The sequence below is a fragment of the Triturus cristatus genome, chromosome 6, assembly GCF_964204655.1.
Source record: "Triturus cristatus chromosome 6, aTriCri1.1, whole genome shotgun sequence".
Lineage (NCBI taxonomy): Eukaryota > Metazoa > Chordata > Amphibia > Caudata > Salamandridae > Triturus > Triturus cristatus.
The window spans coordinates 1,735,609,616-1,735,637,256 of NC_140589.1; the positions used below are offsets into that span (position 1 = coordinate 1,735,609,616).

Consider the following 27,641-nt stretch of genomic DNA (forward strand, 5'->3'; position numbering starts at 1 on the left):
GATGTGTGCTGGCTCAACACCTTTTCAATATTTATCAACACAGGCCTAGGGCTCAGAAGGTATGTTTATTGTGAGCTGTGGTTCAAATCCTATTACTTTAGGTATATTATACTCCCCGTATTTTCAAATTTGGGGTAGTCACCAACAAAGCTAGCCACCTTCAGTTTAAAAATAAGAGTTTTACTTATGGCAATCCCCCTAATAGACCTCAAGGTGCAAGAACTCACGTAAAATACACCAGGTATTTTTTCTAATACAAATAGAAAAAATATGAAAAAAGTGAGAGAGACGAGATGGCACCTCACGTGCGCAACACCAATTGAGCCTGCTAATTGGTACTCATCAGCTCTGCCCACTCTTATCATCATTGGTTGCCATCACGCTCCAAAAAGTCAAAAATCAAAAAGCAAAGTGTCCACAAAAATAAACCAAACTGTGAAGGTAAGTGGTGAGGAAATCACATACCAAGTGCGACTGAATAGTGAAGATAAAAAAGTTGAAGAGGATGCACCCTCAATAGGTTCAAACTTTATTCTTCCTTCCATGTGCACCCAAATCAAGACTTAAAAAGGTTGCTTGTTTGGTGGGCCCCTCCCTAGGGGAGCGCATAATGTCACCTGGACTTTTGCCGCCTTGTGGGTTTGTTTCTTTTTTCATTTAAAATGAAACCGCTATTTGGGATGTCAAGGCCTATAGCCGCAAATGATATTTCGGATCCTTGGGACCTGTACTGCTTGCTGCTTGTGTTTATACCTATATGTTTATGACCTTATTGTTTACTAGCGGCCGGCCCGAAGGTTGTAGGCCCATACCTGTATATCTATTGAAATTTGTAATAAAGGTTTCAAAAAAAAAAAAAAAAAAAAAAAAAAAGTTGCTTAATATGCATACCGTTGTGTTGTGCCAACATGTTTCATCACCAAATATGTTTGTAGCGATTTCGTCAGGGCAACTCCAGTCGCTTGGCACATGCAGGGGACACTGCTTAAAATTTAATTCGGGGACTGCCAAAAGTAAAAAACACACAAAACTCAACTCTTTCCACATCCCATTCTACATAGATGGATCTATGTCTTTCATTTGAATCTGTCCATTACCCTTATTGAGCCATGGCCTCGCGTACCAGCTCGTTCTAACAGGTCACACACGGGCTCCTAGAGTGAGTCCTCGCAGTGGTTCCGCATTCAGCTGTAATGCGAATCTAAAGAAAGGCCATTTTAGATGTGTTCAAATTCCTCTTCACATAATATTGTCAATGATATAATAATAAACAAGGGGTTTGATAGATCTACGTGAGTTTTTACATCATTGACAAGATTATGTGAAGAGGAATTTGAACACATCTAAAATGCCCTTTCTTTAGATTCGCATTACAGCTGAATGCGGAACCACTGCGAGGACTCTCTAGGACCCCGTGTGTGACCTGTTAGAACGAGCTGGTACACGAGGCCATGGCTCAATAAGGGTAATTGACAGATTCAAAAAAAAGACAAATATCCATCTATGTAGAATGGGATGTGGAAAGAGTTGAGTGTTGTGTGTTTTTTACTTTTGGCAGTCCCCGAATGAAATTTTAAGCAGTGTCCCCTGCGTGTGCCAAGCGACTGGAGTTGCCCTGACGAAATCGCTACAAACATATTTGGCGATGAAACATGTTGGCACAACACAACGGTATGCATATTAAGCAACCTTTTTAAGTCTTGATTTGGGTGCACATCGAAGGAAGAATAAAGTTTGAACCTATTGAGGGTGCATCCTCTTCAACTTTTTTATCTTCACTATTCAGTCGCACTTGGTATGTGATTTCCTCACCACTTACCTTCACAGTTTGGTTTATTTTTGTGGACACTTTGCTTTTTGACTTTTTGGAGCGTGATGGCAACCAATGATGATAAGAGTGGGCAGAGCTGATGAGTACCAATCAGCAGGCTCAATTGGTGTTGCGCACGTGAGGTGCCATCTCGTCTCTCACATTTTTTTCATATGTTTTCTATTATTTGTATTAGAAAAAATACCTGGTGTATTTTACGTGAGTTCTTGCACCTTGAGGTCTATTAAGGGGATTGCCATAAGTAAAACTCTTATTTTTAAACTGAAGGTGGCTAGCTTTGTTGGTGACTACCCCAAATTTGAAAATACGGGGAGTATAATATACCTAAAGTAATAGGATTTGAACCACAGCTCACAATAAACATACCTTCTGAGCCCTAGGCCTGTGTTGATAAATATTGATTGAGAGGAGGGCGGCCTAGGTCTTTCGTTTCCCTCTGTAGCTCCTTATTGTGTATATATCAACACCTTTTCAACCTGTTCATGTCTGACCTAACACAGCGGCTTAATCCCATCAACTCCCACCCGCCACACTTGGGAAAGTTAAGCTTATACCATCTTTCATATGCGGGCGATGTGGTACTAATGAGCTTAACTAGAGCTGGCCTCCGGAGGTCACTTACTCAAATGCATGAATATGTTATTGCTAACAAAACAGGAAATTCATACATCAAAAACCAAAACCAGGCTGATCAGAAACAGCCCAAGCCCTCTACAGAAAATCTGGTTAGATGGGAAACTGCAGGAAGAAGTAACCAGTTATAAGTACTTGGGAGCTTGTACGGATAGCAGATTTAATTACCATGAACTGAAGAACTACATGCCACAAATAACCAGTGCACTAGCCTTCGCATTCAGCACACTGGCCAAAAAACTGGTGGGTCCATCTTACAAAACTTCTGGAATCTGTAATAGCTGCAAAAATGCTACCAACGATATCCTACTCCAGCATCGTCTTACAAGGAAAAGACTCTGCACTATAGAATAAGTTGCAGGCCACAACCTATAAACTGGTCTTTCAGTGATCTCAGACTGTATCACCCGCGCAGGAGCACTTAGAATTTGGGCTAATTAATGAAACAGTAGCGAGACTGTACACCACAATAAAATGCTGGGACAAAATAAAACTTTGTATATTCTCCCTACTCAACAAGGCTCTATGGTCAGAAGTTGAAACGATATAAAAAAATCTATATACAATTAATATCTTTTCAAAGCTTTAACAACCACAAATACAGTTAAGCTATGGAACAAGAATCTAGATTGTGCAACCTTTAAACACATCACAAATAAAGCTGCACATTTCCACTCCCTGTTGCTAGACAAAAACAGTTTCAGCCATAGATCACACGCCTGGATGGTGATCAAAAACTAGAAGACCTTAAAACCAGCACCTTACTCAAGTCTTACATTTGCGGTACACTAAACAAACAACTGATGGCACTTTGCTCTGGCCAGCTACCATCAACAGCTGAGCAACCAAGTTGGAAGCAAAATGGGCCCACAGCAGGCAGACTTTTTGGCAGCAAAAAGGAAGATTTTATTCACCTAATTTGTATATGCTCCTATCTACATACAGCACGTGTCACTTTACTAAGGAAAGTATTTATCGCTAGAAGAATAAGGACATGTAGAGCATCTATCATACAAGGGCTTGACCAGCCAGATCCCCAATTGAACTGCAAATTGGTAAAATACCTTAAACCCCACAAACTGGCTCTGAAAACCATAGCCCAGCAGGAACATCGATTTTAACCATAAACAGAAAAAGTCTATTTTACATTTTTATTATTATATTTCAAAAGACAATATGCGGCTTCCCATAATGTATTGATTGATGAATGATGTCATGAGTAAAGTACAGATTTTATGAATGTTTATAAGTAACATGGTTATGGTTTTAAATAACCAAACAATATAGCTATGTAATTACTCACACATGCCCAGTCTACCGCTAGTTTTTGAAATTCCTGAAGGATGCCTATAAAATGTAACCTTAAGAGGCTGTTCCCCTAGAGGTCGCTGGGTGTTGGTGGCAGCCTGTGGGGAGCCACGAGGCGGGGCATCAGGGTTGCGGGGGAAGGCGGGCATGGTGAGGAGAGTATATTAAAAAGTCGGACTATGCTGCTGTTACTGGTTGAGGTTTTTTGCTTTTGTGTTTAATTTCTAACATCTGTGCATTAACGTATGCTGAAGAATCGGAGAAGACTCTGTATACTACACCAATAGAACAATGTCAATAATGTATGATAGCATTTACCCTGTCGAGGTCCCACTTGTAACTAGGCCAACAATGCCACAGACATGTACGCTTGTACTATTTCTATACAACCGAAATGATGATGTGCTATTGCTAAATGGTTCAATGTATGGTTGGCTTTATATGATGCATTTAGTCTTTAATGACGATGGAAAAAAAATGTTTTTTAAAACAATAAAAACAGACAAACAAAAAAAAAAAGGCTGTTCCCCTAGCAAAAGAACCCTCTAGACTCCCAAACTAATTTCTTCTGAAACTTTTAACCATCATAAAAAAGAGCCCTATATAGAGACTTAACCCCTTTCTGCAGATCTTCAACTAATGGCAAATATAAACAAACATTGGCAAAGCCACAAGGGCTTCCCTTTGCAACAGATAATGGTTTAGTTTACATAAGAGGTGTTGCACAGCACTGTGGTTGTACAGTATGTTTAAAGTTTTATTCTAAATTGCGGTGAAACAACCATTATTCTTTTGTAATTTTTTAATGCGCGAGGGGTGGTATGAGCTTTGAATTAAAATGTGAAATGGAAGGGAAATAGCAACACAAGCAGCTGTCTTAAAAAAGTATTATGGTATAGTGAATATTGCACTTTTTTTTAATGGGGGTTTGCGGTAATAGATGGGATGGGATGAGTAGTAGTAGGTAATAAGTAAGGTGGATAATGGGTGGTGTAATAGTGATAGGACAGTTTAATTTTACTTTATGAAATAATTTAATTTAATGGAAGTGATGCAAATTAATTAACATACACATGTAAAAAAAAAAAAAAAAAAAAAAAAAAAAAAAATAGAAGAAGAGTGAAATTTCCCATGTAGCATTGCTAAGGAAGAGAGGTGGGAAGCACATTTTCATATCTCAAAGGAAAGGGAATGCGACAGTGTATGTATAAAAGGCAAGCAGTTCCCCAAATGTGTTTTTAAAAGCACAGCAAAAGTGTGTCCTTGAAACTTGCTTTTTGGCACAGTTAAGTTTATAATAAAACTTGGGTTGTGAATGAGGTGCAATTGCAAATATTGTTTAAAACTTTCTAACTTAACAAATGAAAGGCAGCATTGTCCAAGGTGGAATAAATGTAAACTCAAAGCTGAACGAAAACATTGCCCTCGTGGTCGCTTTTTGGACACCCATAAGCTCAAACAAGTGAAGGGTAACATTTTCCCGTTTACCTTGCACACATCCTGTGTTTTTTTTGTAGTTACAACTATTGTTTAAAGATGTCTAACACAAGAATGGAAAAGCATGATTATTCTAGGGGGAATAAAGGTAAATTAAGAAGCCCTCACAAGGTCCCTTTCGTTTCAGATCAGAAAATGTTCTTCCCATTCTTCCTTCACTTGCAATGTTAAGGGGGGAGGGGTCTGGATTATTCGGTTGTACACAGGTACACATTAACTCATTTGCACCACAATCACAAGGACGTTGTGGTGCTTTTGGAACTTGAATGAGGTACCCCGGCTTCAAAGATCGCAGCTCTGACATAAACCACACAGCAATGTAGGTCCAGTTATCTGCAGATCATTGGCCTTTGAAGCTGGGGAACCCGTAAAACTCCTGTAAAAAAGATGAATGAGAAATTGTCCCTAACATTGCAAGTGAAGAGAACGTTGGGAGCACAATTTCTTATCTCAAAGGCAACGGAATGTGACAGTGTGAATATGGCAGGCTAGCAGTTAAGGTGAAAACTTGCGTGCCTGAGCTAAGAATAAACAAAGACATGCAAGGTACCCACACAGTCATGACTTAAACACAAACTCAGGCAAATACATTTTTTTTTTTTTTTTAAACACACAGTAAGGATGTGGCAGAGATGCAGTTGTAAACAGTGGTGAAAGCTAAATAAACAAGAGTGGGTGCTCGGCAATGAAAGGGAGGGAGAGGGAACAAGCAAACAATGGAGCCAGCTAGAAAAGATGAACTTTGTAGAGTGGCTCGACAAAAAGAAAAAAAATAGGTCCCAAAGGTGCGAGCAGTGTAAGGACCCAAGTACCTGGGCCATGCTCTCGGGGAGGGTCACATGCAAGAAGAGGGAAGTTGCTAACAGCAGAACTGATCAGCAGGAAGCAAGCAATTGAGAGTGGCTTTGAAGCCCACCAATGATAAGTAATGGGAGGGCTTCAAGCCCACCGACATTAAACAAAATGTCTCAAAGAGATCGTACATGTGCTGTCTACACAAAACCTAAAGGTGGAACCACACCCAAAAATGTTTTAAATTTAATGGTTGATGACATACCGTAACTGGGCACTCTTTCACTCTTTTAGAAAAGAATTACATCTATTCTGGAAAATGTGTTCTGAGCAGAGGGGAAAGAGACTTTACTCACTTTCAACTAAATAAATCACACATTGCACATTTTCCAGACCTAACAGTCTGATAATTTCTCACGGCGCGATATCGATTCCAATCCATTAACCTATAAACATCAAACATACACAGGATAGGTTCCAAGCCAAGGTAATGCCCTGCACCCCTGCTAACAGCATATTCAGCATATCAGCCTGTAAAATAACATACACAAGTCAATCTTAATTAGGTATAAATACACTGAACCCACTAAATACTGAGACCCAGCCATCTGAAATTTAACTAAAATGAATGACCCTCATTATCCGTAGACATTAACCATACTTTGCATCTCAAGCACTTAGGAAAGAATATTTACAGCCCCACACCCCCTACCACACCAGTTCTCTGATTACAATAGTAAAACACTTTAGCTAACCCATTTCAAATCAATGCAAGTATTTTTGTTGATTGAGTCTCTCTTGTAGATGCATCATATGTGCTTAATGCCTTTTCATATGATGGAATATTTCCTTTAAGATGTTAATGTAGGCCATTTACTTTGCAAATGATAATCTTACATATGACCAGCTATACATCTAAATTGCCCTTTTCTTTACTTTCTCATGCATTCTTAACAAAATATGTAGATAAACTCAATGAAAGAATACAAAAAGTTGGAAGCATGTCAATGGTTTAAAGCGTTTATTTATCAGTTCCAAGAGTGTGAAAGGTAGTGCAAAATCCCAAAGCAGTAGGTGCATACCACTCTGGCTCTTTCTCTTGCATGCAGCACCATCACAATGCACTATTCACTATTTTTAAAAAGGTATTTAAATTGTAGATGGTAAAACGAGAGGAAAAAAAAAAAGGACACAAATCCAACTGAGTGAGAAGGCACTGCAATAGACGGTGGTGGTGTATGGATTACAATGTCTTTGGTCTGCCTGCTATCCAAGCTTAGTACTAGTTATGGTTCTTCAAACCACTAGAGAACAAAGGGAAGAAGTGTGACTAACCCTTCAGCTCAGTTGACTTTATTCAGAGGAATGGAGTAGATCATTAGAAGTGGGTACCTCTATAAATGCAAAACTAGAATACATTAATACATTAGAGCTCTCCTATTTGGTTTCAACACCAATGATATGAGGGTCCGCCAAAAGAAATGGCTGTCAATAACACAGTTTAAGAGCCAGGAGAACAACCAACTTCAAAACTGAGAGATCATTTGCATAGCTATCATTATGTACAACTACTAGACTACTGCTAAACGGACCACATTGGACCTTCATGTAATCTTTTGCTATAATTGAACGCAGAGCATGCTCATTGTAGATCCTACAAGGGGACTGAAAAGAGGCAGCATAGCAAATATATGAAGCAAATCACTCATTTAAAAGGGTATATTTAGCAGAATAAAATATTGTTTTTTTTTTTAAAAGGGCAAAGGAAGATTAGCTAGGATACTCTTGCCATGCGAAAACTAGACCCATGTCCATTTTATTACATTGTCTAGAAAATATAAGTCTGTCATTTTTCAATCCAACAAGTTATGACAAGATGCTAAAAAATGGTTCTCACATGTTCATTCAAAAAAGTTAGAATGGTCATGACCACAAAATAACTAAATTGTATATGTTCAGAAAAAAAAAAAAGAAGACCGGTCATTCAAAAATAAGCCAGGGACAACTAGCACTTCTTATCCTACAGGAACAGTCTGCTGTCCTCAACACAACAGAGGATACATAACCCAAAAGGGGAAGGCATTGCAGTGGTGAAGGTCTTTTTCCGATACGAAAATATTAGGTTTCACGTTTTTTTAACTCCATTAAATATAAAGGAGTGTAAGGGCAGGATACCAGAGGCTCGATAGGCTGAGACAGAAATACCAGAGGAGAGTCTACAAATGCATATCTGGGTGTAATCTATAGCTGGTGACCCGACTAATCCAGAACTGAGACTAGAGCAAGGTCTTGAGCGAGGTAGATTTTAAGCTTTGCCCTAAAAAGAATCAGCAGATGAGCTAACGTCCTTTACATTTAAGAGGATAAGAGTTAAAGGGGAGCATTTCCAGAGGTTACTGGAACTTCAAAAGCCAGAAAACAGGATAATGTTAAGCATAATTTATTCTGCACTCAGCTGATGAAAAAACAAATTTGCTATGCACATATTTTGCTTATTTGCACTACTCTCTTGACATCCCTAGCTTAAAGTTAGCATGCAGTGTAGAAATGCTTTTATGTAGGCCCTCCCTCATGTAGATGTAAACACAGGCTCCAGATTGTTTGCCAGCCAGGCTCTTTCATCAAAAATAAGGAAACAAATTTTGACCCTCCCTAACGGCATTATGCTAGCTGATATTGTTTGAGTATTAAATTTACAGGGGGGGCACGTTTTTTTTTATCAACTAAAAAGGTTAGAAAATACACCGTCTTTTCCAACTACCTTTTTATATAGCTTCCTCAGGATTTTTTCTGATGAAATATATGGTTTTCAGAAGTCTTTCCAGCTTTTTCAGGTTCCCATATTTATAAGATCATGGAAGTCAACTATTCAGCCTTAATACATTGATCCCACAGATTATTTTCAATGGACGTCAAGGACACTTCATTCTGGGCCACCACTATTGGCCTCCAAAGGGTACCTGTGGCGATCAATGTGAGCAAAGCAGAAATAATATCATACAGCAGGAGGTTAGGGGAGGCAACATTAGAACAAGTAGACAATTACCTTGTAGTATGGAAAGGTAAAATAATAAATCCTAAAACAAAAATTGTTGTGAAATTAAAAGCCATTTTCTGGCCTCACTTATTCAGAAACTTACATTTACAAAGCACTACTGTAATCTACATTCATTCCATGCTTAAGGCTAAATTTGTACCCGCATTGTTATACTGTGCTTTAACTTCGGGGGAAAGAATGGAAGTGGTATCGGAGAAGGTACTGGGAAAAATGGCTTAAGTTTATTTTGTGTTCTTTGGTCTTACACAGGGAGTCAATTAAGGTGGACTTTGATCTGATGAGTATGGCATGTATATTGGATGCATCATTTACATATTGTTCCTTTTGATTACGCAAGGCTGGTCAAGGATCCATGAAGTTCATGCTGCGACTAGAACAACCAGCAATTTAATCTTGGAATTTTCAGCCATGAGGTAATTGTTTAAAGTGAATTGTGAAGCAATCAGAGACTGACTTAGCCTAGGAGGATTTAACTTCATATGCTCCTTTAAAAACTTTGATCAGGGAGGAAATTAGAGAATTCTCTTGATGAGCAGAAATGGATAGATAGAGCACCCTTAACGCGGGAAACAAACCAATTCTTCCCCATAATTTTATTAGAATGGACCAGCCAAATCCACTTTATTCAGCTGAATAATCCAAATAATAGCTGCCACTGCTGCTGTCTTTAAGGCACAAGTGGAACGCATTTCTGTTTTGCACCTGTCCTGAACTAAAATCCAAATGGGTTAGATTTTAAAAACCAATTTTCCGTAAACTAGAAATCGATTATTAAAGAAGCAATTCAACATTACATAGCAGGGATGAACTGGCATGCAAGAGGTATATTAGTAAAGTTTGTGGATTAAGCTAAAAGACAATGTGGCAGGAATACAATGGTCGGCTTTGCAAAGTGTGGAGATAGACCGGTGTAGATGATACATTTTGAGATATAGGTGATGATTTCTCCTTTTTTGGGGCTTTATTATTTACCATTCCGAAGCACACTGATTAATCAGAGAAACCAGGAATTTAGCATTTTTCAAAGATCATAATGATTGTTGATGAAACTTTCGATTTTATTGAAGCACAATGAACACCATTCTAGGTTCTGCATCGAAGTACAGCAGCTGGGTAGGGACTACCCATATTACTGATGCCCGTTATGTTAAATATGAGCAGCTATGAGTAAAACCTTGTTGGTAATAAATGTTATTTTTGTATATTTTGTTATTTTTGAGCATTAATGATCTTTGGCATAAGAGACGCTGTGGTCATTCCAATTGAAGTCTTGTCCAATATTGGGCACACTTCCAGGGACCGACAAATGTCAATTGTAGCCCTCTACGTCTTGCCATGATATAAACCGACAGCTAGTAGTAACATCTGTAATTATCACTGACAATTTGTGATAATCTACTTTATATACATATAAAGACACTAATTTATATCACTAACTCACCTTTTGATCTTCTGTGAAGTCATTCGAGTTAGTCTGAGACTGAGCTTCTTTCTGCAAATGCCTTGCCAATCTAGCAGGAAAAAAATATATAAAAGCATCGGTACACTGGCTTAAGACAAGCACTGCAGAACCAAGATTTTACACAATAGCCCTGTGTATTCATTTTATTTGTTAACGCGTTACATAGTTGGTGCATCATAATCAAATCAAACTGTGACGGATAGGATAACAGAAAGTGCATTACAAGAGCGTATTATATACATTACTGCAAATATGGACAGACCATGTTATAATAATGAAAACGAAAAAGTAATCAAAAGGGTACGTGTATAACCTTTAAACGCCTCTTGAAACCTTTGAGCACTCGGTGGAAAACGGTCCATACTGTGCAATTGTTTCATGCAGTACACATTGATGCTTAGCCATACTGGATTCTGAATTCACACTATCCTTTTTTCGGAGTTGTTCAGAGCTATTAATTTGTCATGCTCTCCTTGCTCTGGCATTCCATCCACCTAATAGTTCGGTTCAGAGGCATTACCATTACATTTCCTAGAAAGGAGTTTTAGCAATGCACTGCAGAGTGGACCCTAGGCGGCCTGCATCCAGTTAAGAGTGGACCGACCCTTTGTGGCGTGCATGGACATTTAAACATCAGTTTTATGTTTTGCATAGATTGTTGCATGTGATGTGGGTTTCATATATGAGGAGCCTCACCCTTCTATTCTACCCAGTACCTCGGTTCAAGTCTTGTAAAGGGTCATTATAGGCTAAGGTGCCAGTGTCACAGCACACAACAAAGAAATATCAGAAGATTTAGGACGAGACAAATGCTACATACTCAATGGTTTCTCTATTGCATTGAGGATCAGAAATTTCAACAAGTTAAACTAGTTTTGTTGTTGGGGACTTTAAAAACCGAAGAGAAACTCCACATTGAATTAGGTTCAGAAATGGCATAAAACAATGCATTAAAATTGGAAAAAAGCCATCATAAGGTTTTTTTTCAGATGGGATCGTGCTGCTTACTCCCTGGATAGTTTGGAACCACATGTTTGTGGTGAGCGGGCTCAATAGGAGCATAAAAATATACAGAATTGTCTGAAAGGATGACAAATTTAAATTATGACTGAGTACATAAGCACAAACAAGTTCATGAACTTTCAATTAATGCAGTTATGTTTGCGATACGAGCACAAGCCGTTTGTGGGATTCATTCACCTTACTATGTAAATTACAAGGGCGCATTTATGGATTAAAGATTTCACAAAAATATCGATTCACCACGCCATGTGTGGATGTCTGCTGCTTAGGACCATCTATTATTGAAAGGTCATTTGGAAAATGCCATCTACTCCAAGACTGTAATAGGAGCCCAAAACAAAATTCTATGTGATAGTGTCAATGGACAAACATAATTTTAAACGGCTTCCAACTAATTTCTAAAACTGCAAAAAATGTATACGGACTGCGTACAAACAATTAAATCAATAGCACAGACTGGTAACGAGAATGGTGTTCATCTAATTCATTTTAGCATAGGGTTTCTTTTAGAATTAATTTTAACGATTCAACATGCAGTACGCCAACATTTGCAAACACGAACAGATGAGATCAAGTGTGATACATGTTGCTGGACTATACTGTGCAGGAGGAGGAGACTGGCACATTTCTAATTTAAATAGCTTGCCCAATAGGTGACAGGCAGATAAGAAAAGTTGGCGGCTACAGTGCAAACCTGCAGACGGTCAAGTGGATTTCCAAATTGAGGAGTGCTAGTCAAGCAAGAACCCTTTGACTGCCAGTTGACACAAATGAGTATAACGGAATAAATTAGCGATGGAAATAAATAAATGAGCTTGAAAGGAAATCCTGTGCCGGGTCCTTATGGTGATCCAAAGGCAAACTCTACAGGACACTATTTCAAACTGGCCCTCATCTGAACCAGACAAGCACTCTCAGCGACGAGTCCTTGGGGTCCCATTCCCAACCATGGTCTTTGAATAACCCCTGAAACAAACAAAAAAAAAACTTCAAAAGAGGATAAGGAGTCAATTTCTCCTACTGGCCAATTCATGTCAAAAAAATTGTTTTCTTTTTTCAAGTACTATCATTTCTAAACGCAGAATATTCCTCCTGCTCTTCTACTGTCGCAGAAACACACTACAATAACCTTAGCGCTCACAAGATGTGCTGCAAGTTATTTTAGGTTTTGAAGCAGTCCGCAGTTATTGGGCAATACTCTTTGGGGAATATTGATATTCACCACTGGTATCTCAGGGCCATGCCTTTCCAAAGATAATCAGGTTTACAGCTAGAAATTCACACACAGCAAGACAAACAGTGCCGCAACAAAGATTCTTATTTGAGGCCATTCACTCAGCACTTTAGGCAGAGTCTGCCAGGCAAGCACTAGATTTGCAGCAGAATACTGCACCAAGTATTAAAATATTGCGCTCTGGAAGTGGGTCCACTTATTTAGTGGACACCGGGTGCCCCTAAGGGATCTCCAGAGGAAAGTGTGCACAATAGTTACACAGTCATCATGAGTCCCCACTCTGCCCAAGACCTAGTCACCGCCGTCGGAGCCTGCATGTGGCACCAGGCGCCCACTAAGTAAATGGACCCATTTCCAAGAAAGGTTATTACAGTAGTGTACCATGTACGTGTGTGGCATGATATGAATGATTAAATAAATAGCGAGCCACCATTTCCCAAAAGGTATTAATAGGGACGTACTGATCCTGATGAAAGCCACTGGATTGGAGTATGTGGCAGAAACTAGTTGATCACACTTAAGGGCCAAGGAATGATAGTAAATCCAACTATCCTGTTTTCCTAAGTTTTTAACCTCACCATACGGACCAGTGAATAAATACTGATTTGGGCACTGCCTAGGCAATTTTAAAGATTTATATATTCCACACCCTTTTTCTTAAATAAGTGCTCCCTTGTAAGGAGAGTCGGGAAAAACTCGATGATGCATGTCGCTGAAAGATGTATGTCACTGGATAACATTCAGTGAGTAAGAGGTCCTTAAAAAAAAAAAAGAAAACAAAAAAATGATTCCCCTATATCCAGTGGGCCCATCCTAGATGACTCAAAGGGAACTACCGTTATTTTGACACTGTATACAAAAGGGGGTGAGTTACTACTTCCGTTTCCCTCTTCCCTCCCTCTCCCCATTTTTACCTATTAAAAACCATATTCAAATATGTGAAGATATCTTCACAATTAACTTTCATCTTAGGAAAAATCGCATCCTGTTTTAATCACTCTGTCCTTGTTCAAAACGGATATCAGTGGCAAACTTCTTTCGTTTTAGAACTAGGGGACTGGAATGTGCAAGGCGCATCACCTTCCATCACCATATGCCATTCAAGTCACTCATGTTGTGTCCCTCTTCATCTTTGTTGCAGCACTAAAAGTCCCTATGTTCCCTAAAATACGTACCTAAGCACAAACAGTCTCCCCACTCCATGTGCAAAGGCTTTGGAAAGGGAAACAGCCTTTACAACGCAGCTGTTTCCACACATGCCGTTACAATGCAAATGTCATTACCACGCAGGGTTTTACAACGTATAGCTTTACATTAGGCGCCCACTTTCAGGTTTTAAGGTGGGGATGGGTTTTTGGGTGCCAAGGGTAATTTTATGGTTTAAGGAGTGTATGTGTTTTAGGGTGGGGATGGGTTTTTGGGTGGCAAGGGTAATTTTAGGGTTTTAGGTGGGTATGGGTTGAGGGGCTTTAAGGACACGGACAAACACACACAAAAGTGTTTGTACCTACCTGAACGTTTTTTACAAAGCATATGCCTTTACCACGTAAATATATATCTTTTTTCTATACTAACCTGTAAAATACTTTTATTTACTGATAAAACCCTCAGCACGCAATGCCTTTACCATACCTGCTGTTACAACTAATTTCATAGTAAAGGTATGCGTGGTAGAGGTATAATCGTAAAACCACGCACAGTAAAAGGTTAAGCGTGGTAATGGCATTCATGTTGTAACTATGCGTTAAAATAGATTGCGTGACAATAGAATGCATGGTTATGTCATACATCCCTAGGGAAAAAGGCAGCACCATGAAGCAGCAATTGTTTAATTGCTTTTTAAGTGTGAATCATTTTTTTTACTATTTTGGGGGAATCTGTGTTTTACAATAGTTTTAGGACTGTGGGGGAAAGTTAGAATTGCTTGGAGCACTTTTTTGAAACTCCATAATCATAGAGTTGCCAAACAGATCAGCGCTCTAGTGGTTGGACTCAGGCCTATAAAATGAAAGCAGGGCAGCAGATGCAATTTCTTACTGCTTTTTAAGCGTGAATCATCTTAAAACTATTTTTAATCTGTTTGGGGAGAATCTTTGTCTTTTACAAATGCTTTATGACTGCGGGGGAAAGTTAGAATTGCACAGAGCTCTAGAGATTGGACTCAAGCCTATAAAATAAACCTTCATTTTGATGAGCCTGATGACACTCAAGAAACTGGTCTTTTGTTAGACCTTGCTGCTATTCAATTGGAAAAACGAGTGCAGGTCCCTGCTCATAAAAAAACAGGCACCTGCTAGACTCAATTATTGAAAATCATCCCCGGCTACAGTTTAAGACGCTATCAATTCCTATGGACTGACCATTTTCTGATCCCTTTGGTCCTTATGATCTCTTGCCCGTCCTTACCCCTTAAGCCGGCGCTGGTTTCAGTTAAATCACACAGTTAAATCACACAACAGGTGGGAACGTACCCTATATAGGACCTTACCCTCTTCTAGGTTCCAACCCTCAAGATGCTAACCCTAGAATCTCAGACTTGCTAACCCATTCCCTAGATCAAAGGAAAGGGCACATAGGATTTATTATGGGGAAAGCAAAACTAATACAATATTGGGAGAAACTTAGAGCCTTTCATAGACAAAATAGAATAGCTCAGGCCCTAACTTCAAAATTAACAAAGCTGATAACTCCCCTGGGGAGATGTTTATAAACTTCTGCTGGAATCTTCTGCTAACGGACCTCACTCTGAATCTTCAATGACGGGTGCAACGCTCAGGCAAGCTATTTTGATACTAAAATATCTGAGTTTTACCAATCCTTTCAAGAGGCAGTTGAAAGCTCTAACTCCATCCTCTTGAGCAACAGTAAGGAGAGCAGCTCATGTATCGGATTACCCCCCCCCTCCCTCATTTTGGATAGGTTTACTGCTCCTTTTAATAAAATCCAATCCAGTTTCTCCCCCCCCCCCACTCCTGGGATTAGTAAAGTGTCAGAAAAATGTGTTAACGGACTCCTCACTGACCTACTTGAAGCCAACTTCCACCTGCACCACACGCAAACCGGTTTCTGGCCCAAGCACAGCACCGAGACCGCCCTCCTGTCAGCGGTGAAGAATGGGAAAATGGGATTGGACCAAGGGGCGACGGTTGCCATTGTACTTTTGAATCATAACACGGCCTTCAAAACCATTGACCACCTTATACTCCTTTAAAGGGTCGGTAAAACTGGTGTGGCATGAAAAGCCCTGGAATGGATTGGCTATTTCCTGACTTTTGATAAAAGTTGCTTTTCCGATATTCTTCCAGTTACTTGTGGAGTCCCACAGGGGTCTTCCCTTAGTCCCACGCTATTTATTATATACCTGGAACCACTGGCGGACATTCTAACCCACTTCAGGATCTATATGCGGACGACAACCAGCTGGTTTTCTCACTCGCACATAACTTGGGTCCCTCAAGATCCACCCTGGGTCCCAGTCTGTAGCAAGTAGCCAGCTGATGAACAAACCCTGTCTCAAGCTCAACGGAGCTAAAACTGAACTTATGATCCTCAAGAGCCACCCCTCCCCTAATAGGTCCTGGATTGGTCAGAATGTCCCACCACACTCCCCTGCCCTCCAAAAATAGTCAATAAAACTTCCAGGTGTGTGGCTTGATCAAACTGATCATGGAAACCCAGGATTCCAAACTTCGGCCAGTTGTTTTGGAACCCTTCAAATGTTGTACAAGATTTTGCCCCTCCTCCCTCTAACCTATAGGCAGCTGGTAGTTCAGGCTTTGATTCTGACTCGCCTGGACTACGACAACACACTATCTGGGTACTCCCAGGGTAGTTACTCTGAAACTACAAGTCGTGCAAAAGATTGCAGCACAGTTCCTACTCGGGATCCCCAGGCAGGAGTCAGGCAGACAGGGTCTGATATTATTGCATTGGCTACCCATTGCCCACAGCATAGAATTCAAATCGCTGTGTGCTGCTCACAGAGCCCTATGTGTGATGTCCTTCCAACCTTCACCAGTTTCTTAACACCAACACACTTGGCCACCGTACTCACAATTTGAAGAGACAGAAGTGGAGGACAGTCCTTTAGCTTTAATGCAGCCAAGCTCTGGAACGCCCTTCTTTTATCCATTTGCTCCATGTACAATGAGCTGCGCTTTACAAAAGCTCTTAAGACATGGCTCTTTAAACATCAATGCTTCAGATGATTATTCTGATTTAATGGGATAGCCTCTTTTCTCAACTAGCGCTGGGATGCCAATGGGTCGCCATGCGCTCTACAAATTCTATAGCATAGGGAGGCATACTCATGGTAGGAGTAACTACAGAGTTAACCTTTGCAGTCACTGCAGGAGAAATCCTCATGGTCATGTCTGGTTTGCACATTTTCTGTATGTACTTGTATCTCATAAATTTAGCGAGAGAGCATAAAAGTGTTATGTATGTTGATACAGCCAAGCACAAAATTAGCAACAGGTGGTTCTAAGGATCGAGAATACAATGCTAACAAAAGAGTTGGTTGTCACGTTCTTTCGGGAGTAGAGGTACAACAAAGTTGAGTTCTACCAACCACAAACCCTTCTTCGTAGTTCTGTCCCAACTCCCAGCAACCACTGTTGCCTGCATGCATCCGATTCACACACAGATCATCCTGAGAAGTAATGTCAACTGTTGCACGGCTGGACTCTAGAGGAAAACTCCAAAGTGGAAGATAAGGGAAATGCAGAAATGGGGTCCACTCGAAGCACTGTAAATTGACATTGGTATTACCAAATGTAATGGTAGTCAATTTATCAGACTTGGAGGAATGGAAAGCTGAGCTGTCCTTGCTATGGATTCAAACATGTAACCAACTATAAGATTTGAGTGGCAAGTTCTTATTCCCCCCCCACACATACAACCAATCCACGATCAGCAGATTAAGTCAATATGTGTACCATGATCATTGAGCACACAAAATTTCTTCAAAGTCAACACAAACAAAGGTTTGAAAAGGGAATGCAGCTCTAGCAATCACTGACTGATGAAGGATGTATTTCTGCCAAAAGATCGTACTTAATAGCGTGGACACTTGCCAGGGTTTGTCAGAAACAGGTGTCAGGTTTATGACAGACCATTTTTCCTAGTGGCCAGAAGTTGGGTCTGAGGAAGCAGCGGGCAACGCGTGGGTTAGTGAGTTCCGAAGAGAAGTCTCGTCTCATGAGTGGTACCCAGTAGAGTTGGTCATTGTTAATAGGGTCCAGCCTTTGCTAACTGATTTGAAGAAAGCAGTATGGCATGTGCTAGAATGCGTAGACATTTTAGCAATTATTACAATAAACATTAGATGGTTTTGCTCAATCTCTTGCGGGCCACAGCAATTCTATAAAAGAATGGAGAGAATAGGAGGTTTACAATAAAGTGGGCATGGGGCACTTACGGAATCCCTGATTGAGCAGTTAAATCCCAGGAGATTGGCTGACCAGCTCATGGTTAAGCATGAATAAATAAACGCAGGCAATTTATTTGGGCTTGAGCAAAAGATGCTAATGGTGCCACTCCATTTATGTAAGAAACTGTTGAGTTACTCAAAGCAGAATCATTTTGGTCCTATGAGGAAGCTAAAACTGGTGCAAATGTAGTTCTAGTTAGTCGGGGGACAGGCATGGTTAGACTTTGTTTTAAATCTGGGATCCAACCATTGGTCGCCAGATATTTCGTTTAAAGTGGGCTCTCCAGCTGGGGCATATGGAAGGAACTTGTTGAGGGTTTTTCATATTCTGAAAGCATTGGGAGGTGAGTAGAGTGTAAAGAGGCAATGTGTTTGGAATTGCTCTCTTGACCAAGGAATATTATGTACAAATATATATAAAAAAAAATAAAAAATAAAAAAAAGAAGGACTGTGGGAAAAGCAATAAAGAAAAAGCTTTTTACAAACATTTCAGAATCTCTATGGCTCACAAAAGGCCAGGAAGGTTAGAGGAATAATCATGGTAAACCTGGGAATGGTCCTTAATTGCTAAAGTAGGGAAAGAAAGTGACAGACTTGGACATGGTGGTCTCCATCTGTACAACTTTGTCGCTTTCGAAATGGATAGAGTATCAAAATGCACCATGGTGCATACAAAACCTAAAATTATTCCAAAAATTAAATAAACTGCAAGTTAATGTTGAAAATGCAATTTAGAAAGGAAAAAAAAACACATGGAACTATTAAAAGCTGTGCATAACTCCCAAAAAGTGAATAATGCATGATTAGTAATTTAATAGATAACCTAAAATAAAAAAACTATTTTAATAATTAACATTTTTGTAGACTATTTTGAATTCTGATCTTCTAAAAAAGGTTGTCATAGTATTTTCATGCTTTTAATTTGCTAAGTTTTCACTTACACCAATGTTTCTACAATTAGGCTTACTCTCGAATATTTTCACCCTGCAAAACCACAGGGAGAGTTTGAGTGTTAATGAGTACAACGCGAAACAGAAAAAAAAAAAAAAAAAAAAGGTTACCGTACTACTGTAATCATACCGCCCACCCTCATCAACATGTGTGACTAGCTGAAGAGAGATGTTGTATGAATACCTGAAAAAGTATCTGCAGCAAAAATGAATTTTAATAGTAACTGCACAACTGTTATGTTGGAACATATCGTTATTTGCCGAAAGCATTCAAGATTTGGGACAGGAGTACTAGGTTTCCTTTTATAGTTATGAGTGGTTATCCTACATCCTTAAATGTTCCTTTTAGGTCATCATATTCAAGTATATGCTTTTGACATTTAAGATGAGATTTCATCAATGATTTTTTCTAAAAGAGTTTATGGCAGAGGTTGAGGTTAAGGTTTTGGTACCACCTTAACTGGTTTGTTTCCTGCCTTTTAAGGTGTTTAGTTGTACCACATATAAATCCCCCCCCATCAACCTTAACCAGAGTGTTTGTAGAAAACTTGCCTGGCTTTTAAATTTTAATGGCCGGTATAAATTTCAACGGGCAGATTTCCAAGACATATTTTAGAAACATTTTGCAAAATTTCATTAGTAAGTGTTAAAGTTAAGTCTCAATTAGGTTTGTTTTCTATTTATTGATTCCTTGGGATGCTTGCAATTGACAAACACTGTAAAAAGGTATGTTGTTGCCTTCAGTGAGGTGGTAGAGGTGTAGCTATCGCCTGCATGTGGAAGATGTGAGATAAGCCAGCAGACTGAGCTTGCATGGTTTATTTCAGACCAGCAAACATTTTCGAGCTGTCATTCAATATAACATCTGGTTATATGGGGTAGAATTTTCATCAATATGTGTCTTCATTTAAGTGTCTAGAGTGGTGTTTGTGTGTGCAGCCTTGTTAGTGAGTTTATCAGAGAATTAATTTGTTCATGTAGGTCTATAGCACCTCATTAGTCACACACTGGCTCATGCTTGCAAACATCATGACACGGGTGACACAAATTTGTAGTGTCGGCAAAGGGAGGGCTTTCATCAAATCTGTCTCTGTACAGGTCCATCACATCTAGTTAGTGGGTTTGGCTAAGTGTACAACACCTAGTATGTGGTATAATTATTCTATTATTTTCAAATGACATGTAGTGCCAGGTTCCAGCATCAGCGTGGAACAGACTTTGACATGCTGAGTTTGGGGTAGATTTGACTGCAAACAGTACTATTTGCTAACATTAAAGGCATTTCTTAATGACTTCCGTTTATGTTTGCGAACGTTTTCCATAATTTATGGATATTCACAATATATACCTAAAGAACATCAAACATCAGATTTTTGCGAAGTAACCCAAAAACGGCTGAACAAAAATCCACCAAAAAAGGAAAAGGAACTGACTGCAGCCAAACACTCCGTACCATAAAATATGGGGTGCTTTCAGGCAGAAGTTACCCATGACGATTCTAATGGTACTCAAAATCATCACTGTTTTTTGAACCCCATCCACCTTTTGAATCGTTAGTGCAATCTGCACCAAATTCTGGCACAATCAAACGTTGATCCGCGATTGAGTGTCATTTCCCCCAGGTTTGGTGCAATATTGACAATGGGGATGGGGAATTAAAGTTTTCAAAAAGTAGAGCAGCTGCACAGTGTGTCTGATCAGACTGACTGATCTGGTAAGATGTTCAACACGATGTCCTCTATGAGAAAGGCCTTCCACATCTGCAACCATGTGAGAAATGTAAGCGGCATGAAATTTGTGAGATTTGAAATAGAGAACTGATTTACAAAATACCAATACACAATCAATAATAAAGTTTGAATGTTTGAGACCTTTCAAATATCTGTAAAATTACTAAAGTGAACTATCTTTGTGAACAGAACTGAAACAAAGTTCATCAATTGAATTGTGTTGCCAATAACGGACAAAGCTTGATAAACATGAATGAAATTGGGTAGACCATTAACATTTTAAGCCCAGTGCGGTCATCACTAAGATCTGACTGCTAGTGCAAAGTTAGCAGGGTTGGGTTTAAAAAAAAAAAAAATCCATTGAGATAGTAGATCTGAGGTTAACATATTAACGGTCTGTCAACTTTCATGCAGAATCAAACCTGTAGGAAACTGGATTACTAGTTGAGGGGGGTGAAACCCTACTCAAGCAATAACCACAATTATCGTCAGAATGAAAACACAAGCAATCCCAAGATTAAGATGTGCTCAACTCTCTGGTAGCTTGGCACAAAAGCAAAACAGGCTTCACGTAGAGGCAATGTATAAAGTATTTATGTAGCACTTCAAACAGTGCTAAAATAAAAACACGAGAAACATCCTACACCAATTTAATGAATAGACACTGAACCAACAAAAAATCTAATCAGTCGAACCGTGGACATGCAATTTTAAAGATTTTGATTAATAAAAAGCACTTAAAATCATAAAGGGCCAACTGTGGTCATTTGGTTGCGCCGGACAGGGACAAAGCTGTGCTGACAGAGCACCTTTAATCCCGCTTCCAAGGGTCCAGGATTGAGGTGGCACCATTTGGGGGACAGGACGCACAGCAGTCAGGGTCTGTAGGGTTCAAGGTGCTTAAGGCCTTTTCTCTCCCTGAGGCTCTTATCAAGAGGCCAGCCAACTATCCCTTGGAGTCACTTGAGTGGCGATTGGGTTCAAGATGCATGTCCAGTCCTCCTCACTCGGGCAGCAAGGCAGCAGAGGAGCATTGTTTCTTGCAGCAGAGCAGCACAACAGTCATTCAGAGTCTTTCACAGGTCCAACGGTGTACTGAAGAATTGGGCTGGAGGATCCAATATTTATATTTGATGCCAGCTTCCCCTATAGAGGTGTCCGGAATTCCCTGCCTCCCAGCCCTGTCTCCAGCTTATCTGGGGACACAAAAGACTAGTGTAAAACTGCGAGTGTGCGGAGGTAGAGCCTTTGTGATATACAAGTATGGTAGGTGACCGCTCCGTCCCCCTATCAAATCAGAGATGGCCCATTCTGCCAACACCTATTCCCCCTTTGTCTTTCTGCTGGGAGTAATACACAAAGACCAACTGTCAGCTACACCTGGTCATGTGACCCAGGATACAGGCTGCAAGCAGCAAATGGTTTGGACAAATAAATGCTAACTTTTTAACAGTGACATTTTCAGAATTGTGACTTCAAACCCTCTTTAATGGTAAAGTCGGATTTTAAGTTACAATTCTTTAGACACCAAACTTACATTTTCTACCTGCTCCTAATCTAAAGTGATCACTTATTAAAATGTAATAAGGTAACCCAATGCTATCCTATCAGAGAGGTAGGTCTTGCAATACTGAAAAAAGAATAAGAGTTTTACTACCACCCCAGGTAAAAGAGAGATATATATATATATATATATATATATATACATATATACACACACACACTTGTCCAACTTTTGTAAATCCACTGCACCCTGGCCTATGGGTTGTTTAGGGCCTAGCCTAGGGGCAACTCATTTATATTAATAAACATTTATTTTTTTTAAAAAGGGAAGGCTTACTCCTGGCAAAAGGTTTATTCAGAAAGGTCTGCATGTCTGTTTAAACAGGTCTCCGACCTGCCATTGCAGCCTGTGTGTGCAGGTTTTTAAAGGGCTACATAGATTTCACTACTTATGAAGAAATGTTTGTAATTATGAGGTGAAAAAAAGATTTTTTATAGAACGAAAACAAAATCAGAACACTTTACTATGTGATGTGCAAATTTTAAATATTTTTCCTGAAACCCAATTTCCAAACATTGTTTATGTCCTATATAATTTTATCAGCAAAACTACATTAGTGGGAATGTTTTGTGGCCATTTCAATGGAAAATCTGCTATCTGTAAATGAGAGTGCACTACCACATCATGCTTTAGTGATATATTTATGAAGAGTGGGTTTTTAAACACGAACCGGGAAATATTCCTGCTCCAGCCCAGAGGACAATGCCATTAGTGAACTAAGAGCGCAAGCCAGGGATCATGTGTACCCTATATGTGGGCTCGATTCAGATTATACTTGGAGCAAACATTTAGTCTAGCAAACTTTTTTTGTACAGCAAAATAGTGAACGTGCATATTTGAAGGTACTCTCCTATGTGATAATGAAGAAAAAGGTGACTCCATAAGACAAAATATTTGCCTAGTATCACACAACTTGAGACCAGTTCATGGGTCAACTACATTACAGTTAGGTCAAGTAGATTAAACAAGTTACTAGACCTGCGGGACTACTAAAGTTTTTATGATTTTTAAGCCCTGCAAACACAGCAAAAGCATCCCCAGACACATCAAGAATTTCAACATTTAGATCACTTCCTGCGACGACTCCTTGATCCCTCTCAAAGACAGCAATATAACAAGATGCAGACCCTAGGCCAGTTGGTAAATGGAAGAACTCAATGCTGGCATTGATGCAATCCATCAGTCTAACAGAAGCAAAGAAATCGTTACCATTGTTAAACTTTTCCCCTTGCCATCAGCTGCCTCCAACTTGATCACCCCCCCCACACAGGACCTCTGCAACAATCTCTCTTGATCCTTCAGCAACAAAATCACCACCATTTACAGCAATTTCACTCGCAACTGGATCCAGCAGACAACCGCAACCATGAAGTCGATCTACTCAGGGGCCCCATCGAACCCCTGCCCACACCACACCTACTCTAGAGGACTGCAACCCATCAGCACTATGCTCACACCCATTCTGAATACCTCCACCTCTTTTGTGACCTTCCCAGATGCTTGGAAACACACAACTGTTCTCCTATTGCTCAAGAAACCCTCCGACGACCCTTCAACGTTCTCAAACTACAGATTTCCCTGCTACCATTCCCGACAAAGGTTTTAGAGAAAAATCATCAACAGACACCTCACCAAATACCATATTCAAGGACACACACACCGATGGATCTGCTCCTTCCCGACTGGAAGCACGCAGTCAGTTTGTCAGCAAATACCTCAGGCGCCTGTATCCTCATCTGCGGAGTTCCGCAAGGATCCTCCCTGAACCAGACCTACTTCAACGCACACATGAGCCATCTATCCAACATCTTTGGCTCTCACAACATCAACGCCCTCTCCTACGATGATAACACAACTGATTCTCTCCCTCATGGACAAGACACCTCGTACTCGGATCAAGTTCAACGCCTGCATGACTGAAAATGTCCCACTGGCTGAAGACAGACTATCTAACGCTGAATACCAACAAGCTCAAAATTGTGATCTTCGGGAAAAGCACATCACAATGGGACTCCAGCTGGTGGCCAACAGAGTTAGGACTAACACCGAACCCTACCAACCACAACAAGAACCTCTGGATCATTATCATCAACATCAAACTCGAAAGACCCGCCAATGTCGTTACCACCTCATGCTTCCATATCCTGAAGATGCAGAAGAAGATTTTCAAATTGCTCCCAATCCACACCTGGAAAATCGTCATGCATGCCCTGGTAACAAGCCTTGGACTACAGTACACCCTCTATGCCAACATCAACAAAACAAACCCACCAGAAGGCTGCAGACCACTCAGAACTCGGCTGCCAGACTCTCTCAACCTCCCACGCTGCACTCACATCACACCATACCACACCTGAACGACCTCCACTGGCTTTCCATTCACAAACGAGCACAATCCAAACTCTTCGCCCACACTTTCAAGGTGCTACAAACCACTGGCCCAGAATACAACATGTGTTTTTACCAATCTTCCCGACACCTACGCTCATCCGGACTTGTACTTGCACAAATCCCACTCATATAGAAAACTTATTCGGCAATCAAGCCTTCTCCTACATCGCTCCTAGAGAGTGGAATGACCTCATTACCCATAAGGCACTCCTCCACACATCTTGAATTGTGCAAGAAGCTGAAGACCTGACTTTTTGAACAGTTTCACTAGTCCCTAGCCTCACACCTGCTCAGAGCCAGGATATCCTTCCGGGGGATAATTTAATTGAACATTCTTTCCTTGTAACAGAGTGCAGAGACTCCTACGGGAGTGAACAATAGGGACATCTGCTTTTATAAACTATCCCTTTATATTTCTTCTCTCTAACCTCCTAGTCAACTATAATTGGCATTGCCATGCTAAACAAACCGGGTGACTATTTGTTTTTCCCAACATTTCATGCAGATTAGTCTAAAGGTGCCAAGGTTAACAGAAAAACAAAAAGCAGCTTTTCAATAGAAGCTCTCGCTCAACCAAAAACTAGACAGTCACTACTGCAGACTCCATGGATGTGTAATCTTATGCTTGTTTTACTTTACTTTCCATGTTATCATTTAGAAAAATACCATAGCAGCGTTCTTCACAAGTTAACACCCTACCTACACTTTTCATTCATGCATAGCCTTCGATAGGTTCGTCCATATTTACTCCATTCAGGGTTCTGCTTCAGTCACGAGAAACACTTCTGGGTAACCACAACAGATTCAGGGAAAAAGATTCTATGCTATCAGTCATGTTCTATTTTTAAAACCAATATTTGAAAAATATACTCAGATGGAACGCGCAGCATTATTTCATTTCTGGCTCTGGCACAGGCATTGGACTGTGTTAATTGGAATCTGTTTTGGGTCAAAGCACAAATAAACATTAGGCGTGAACCCTGGAATTATGGGGTTTGATTGACAGGTGTACAGAGTATCACAACTTTAGGTTGCACTGTTGGTAAACAGTTAATTTTAGCACAGTTTATGGTGAAACGAGTAGAAAGGCAGAATTGTTTTCTGGTCCGACTGCTTTTCCTTGTATTTTTGGCTTTCTGAGATAGGCATTTTGCTGACTCAAAGGTCTTTTTGTCATCTTTACACGGATGTGCATACAGATGTTTATTGTATGCTCATGGCACTGCATTCCTAAACCTCATGATAAACAGATTACAGCAGCTTTTTTGTTGCTACATATTTCGAGACGTCATTGAAGATACAAGGTAGCTCATTTTGGATACTATTGCAGGAAGAACTCTTCGAAATGGGAAAAGGTCAAACTGAACAGCTGGATGATAATACTGCACAACATGGGAAGTGAAGTGAAGAGTATGCCAATGTACGGTGCCTCAGTGACAGCCGGGGCTCCAAGTTGCAACACAATTTTATTACTGTAGAGGGGATTGAATAGTTGGGCTAAGGAAGGATGGTGCACAACTATGTTATACAACCTGTTCTTCCTAACCCTGCACCCAACTGAAAAGACCCAATTTGGCAAAAAACAGTCTTTGGTTGCTTTTGTTACAGTTTCGAGAGGGCGTGGCTTGGCAGTTCAGGATGGACTGTTATGATTGATGCCGGACCACAGCTGATTTGTATGTGGCTGGGTCTAACCGTAAGTGACAAGGTGGACTAAAATTGATGGCTTGGAATGCTGAGTGATTGCTAGTGGTTAGACTATTTGCAAGTATTCCTTCCATCATCTTCTGGGTTCTCAAATTAGAGCTTTGAAAGTAGCTTATATGCAGTCTCATTGCACTCGACCACTCAAAACTGTTTGTGGGGCCAGCTTCCTCCTCAACGGAGACTAAAGCCAGGAGTGCAAAAGTATATCCTGGGATCAGAAAGACCTCTCTTCTCCAGTGTTCCCTTATCACGGAGATATAAAAGTACAGATCACCTTCTGGTTCCTTTCAAGTCAGTGAAGTTCCAGGACCACCCTCAACTGCCCTGCTTCGGTTACGATGGGTTGCATTCTTCATGCGTGCTATTCTGCCAAACCCTAGCCATTGCCTCTGCACTGAAAGCAGAATTTCATGCCTCATTTAGGTAGCGCTACTAGGACAATTGCAGGCAGGTTAATACTAATTAACCTGCTTGAGCCTTAAGCTTCGATCAGGACTCTGGCGGCCCCCAGGAGAGGCGGGAGCACGGCGAAAGAACACCTCTGGTGAGCATAATGTGCAGCAAAAAGGGGTAGGGGGGCAAGCCCTGGGGGGACCGGGCAGCAGGGATGTGGAAATCCTATAGCCAGACGCCAAGGACATATTGTTTGGGGTCAAGGGCAACATGTTTTCATATGTATTTGTCCTTGGGACAAGCTGGCCCAACCCCCTGCAGCACAAACCCTTTGGCTGCCAGTTTGTAGTACCACCTTATGAATCGGGGGAAGGGCACTGACTGCAGTTAAGGTAATATTTTTGTCCATATAGTATTTATGGTTCATTAATTGAAAGCCTTTTTTATAAGGATGAGTGATCTAAGTAAATGTTATAAGCTCTGACTGCACTACTGACAGTGGTTCCAGTATAGAAATGTGTACACACTTTTTCAAAGTTTAGCAATATGAGGCTATGTATAATGCTCCCAGAATGTTCTCGGATTTGATGCCAATATCTGCAGAAGCTTGGAAGCAAGATTGATGATTCTTTGCTT

The 27,641-nt window shown here is 40.3% G+C and overlaps 1 protein-coding gene across 2 annotated transcripts in view; it reads right to left on the reverse strand.

The window, feature by feature from the left end:
- The window catches only part of AIDA (axin interactor, dorsalization associated), a 180,980-nt gene that overhangs the window by 127,956 nt on the left and 25,383 nt on the right, over window positions 1-27,641 (reverse strand). For both annotated transcript variants that reach the window (XM_085612971.1, XM_085612970.1), the window contains exon 2: window positions 10,561-10,630. In XM_085612971.1, coding sequence (XP_085469097.1) covers window positions 10,561-10,630 — 70 coding nt within the window. The remainder of the gene's footprint in view (window positions 1-10,560; window positions 10,631-27,641) is intronic.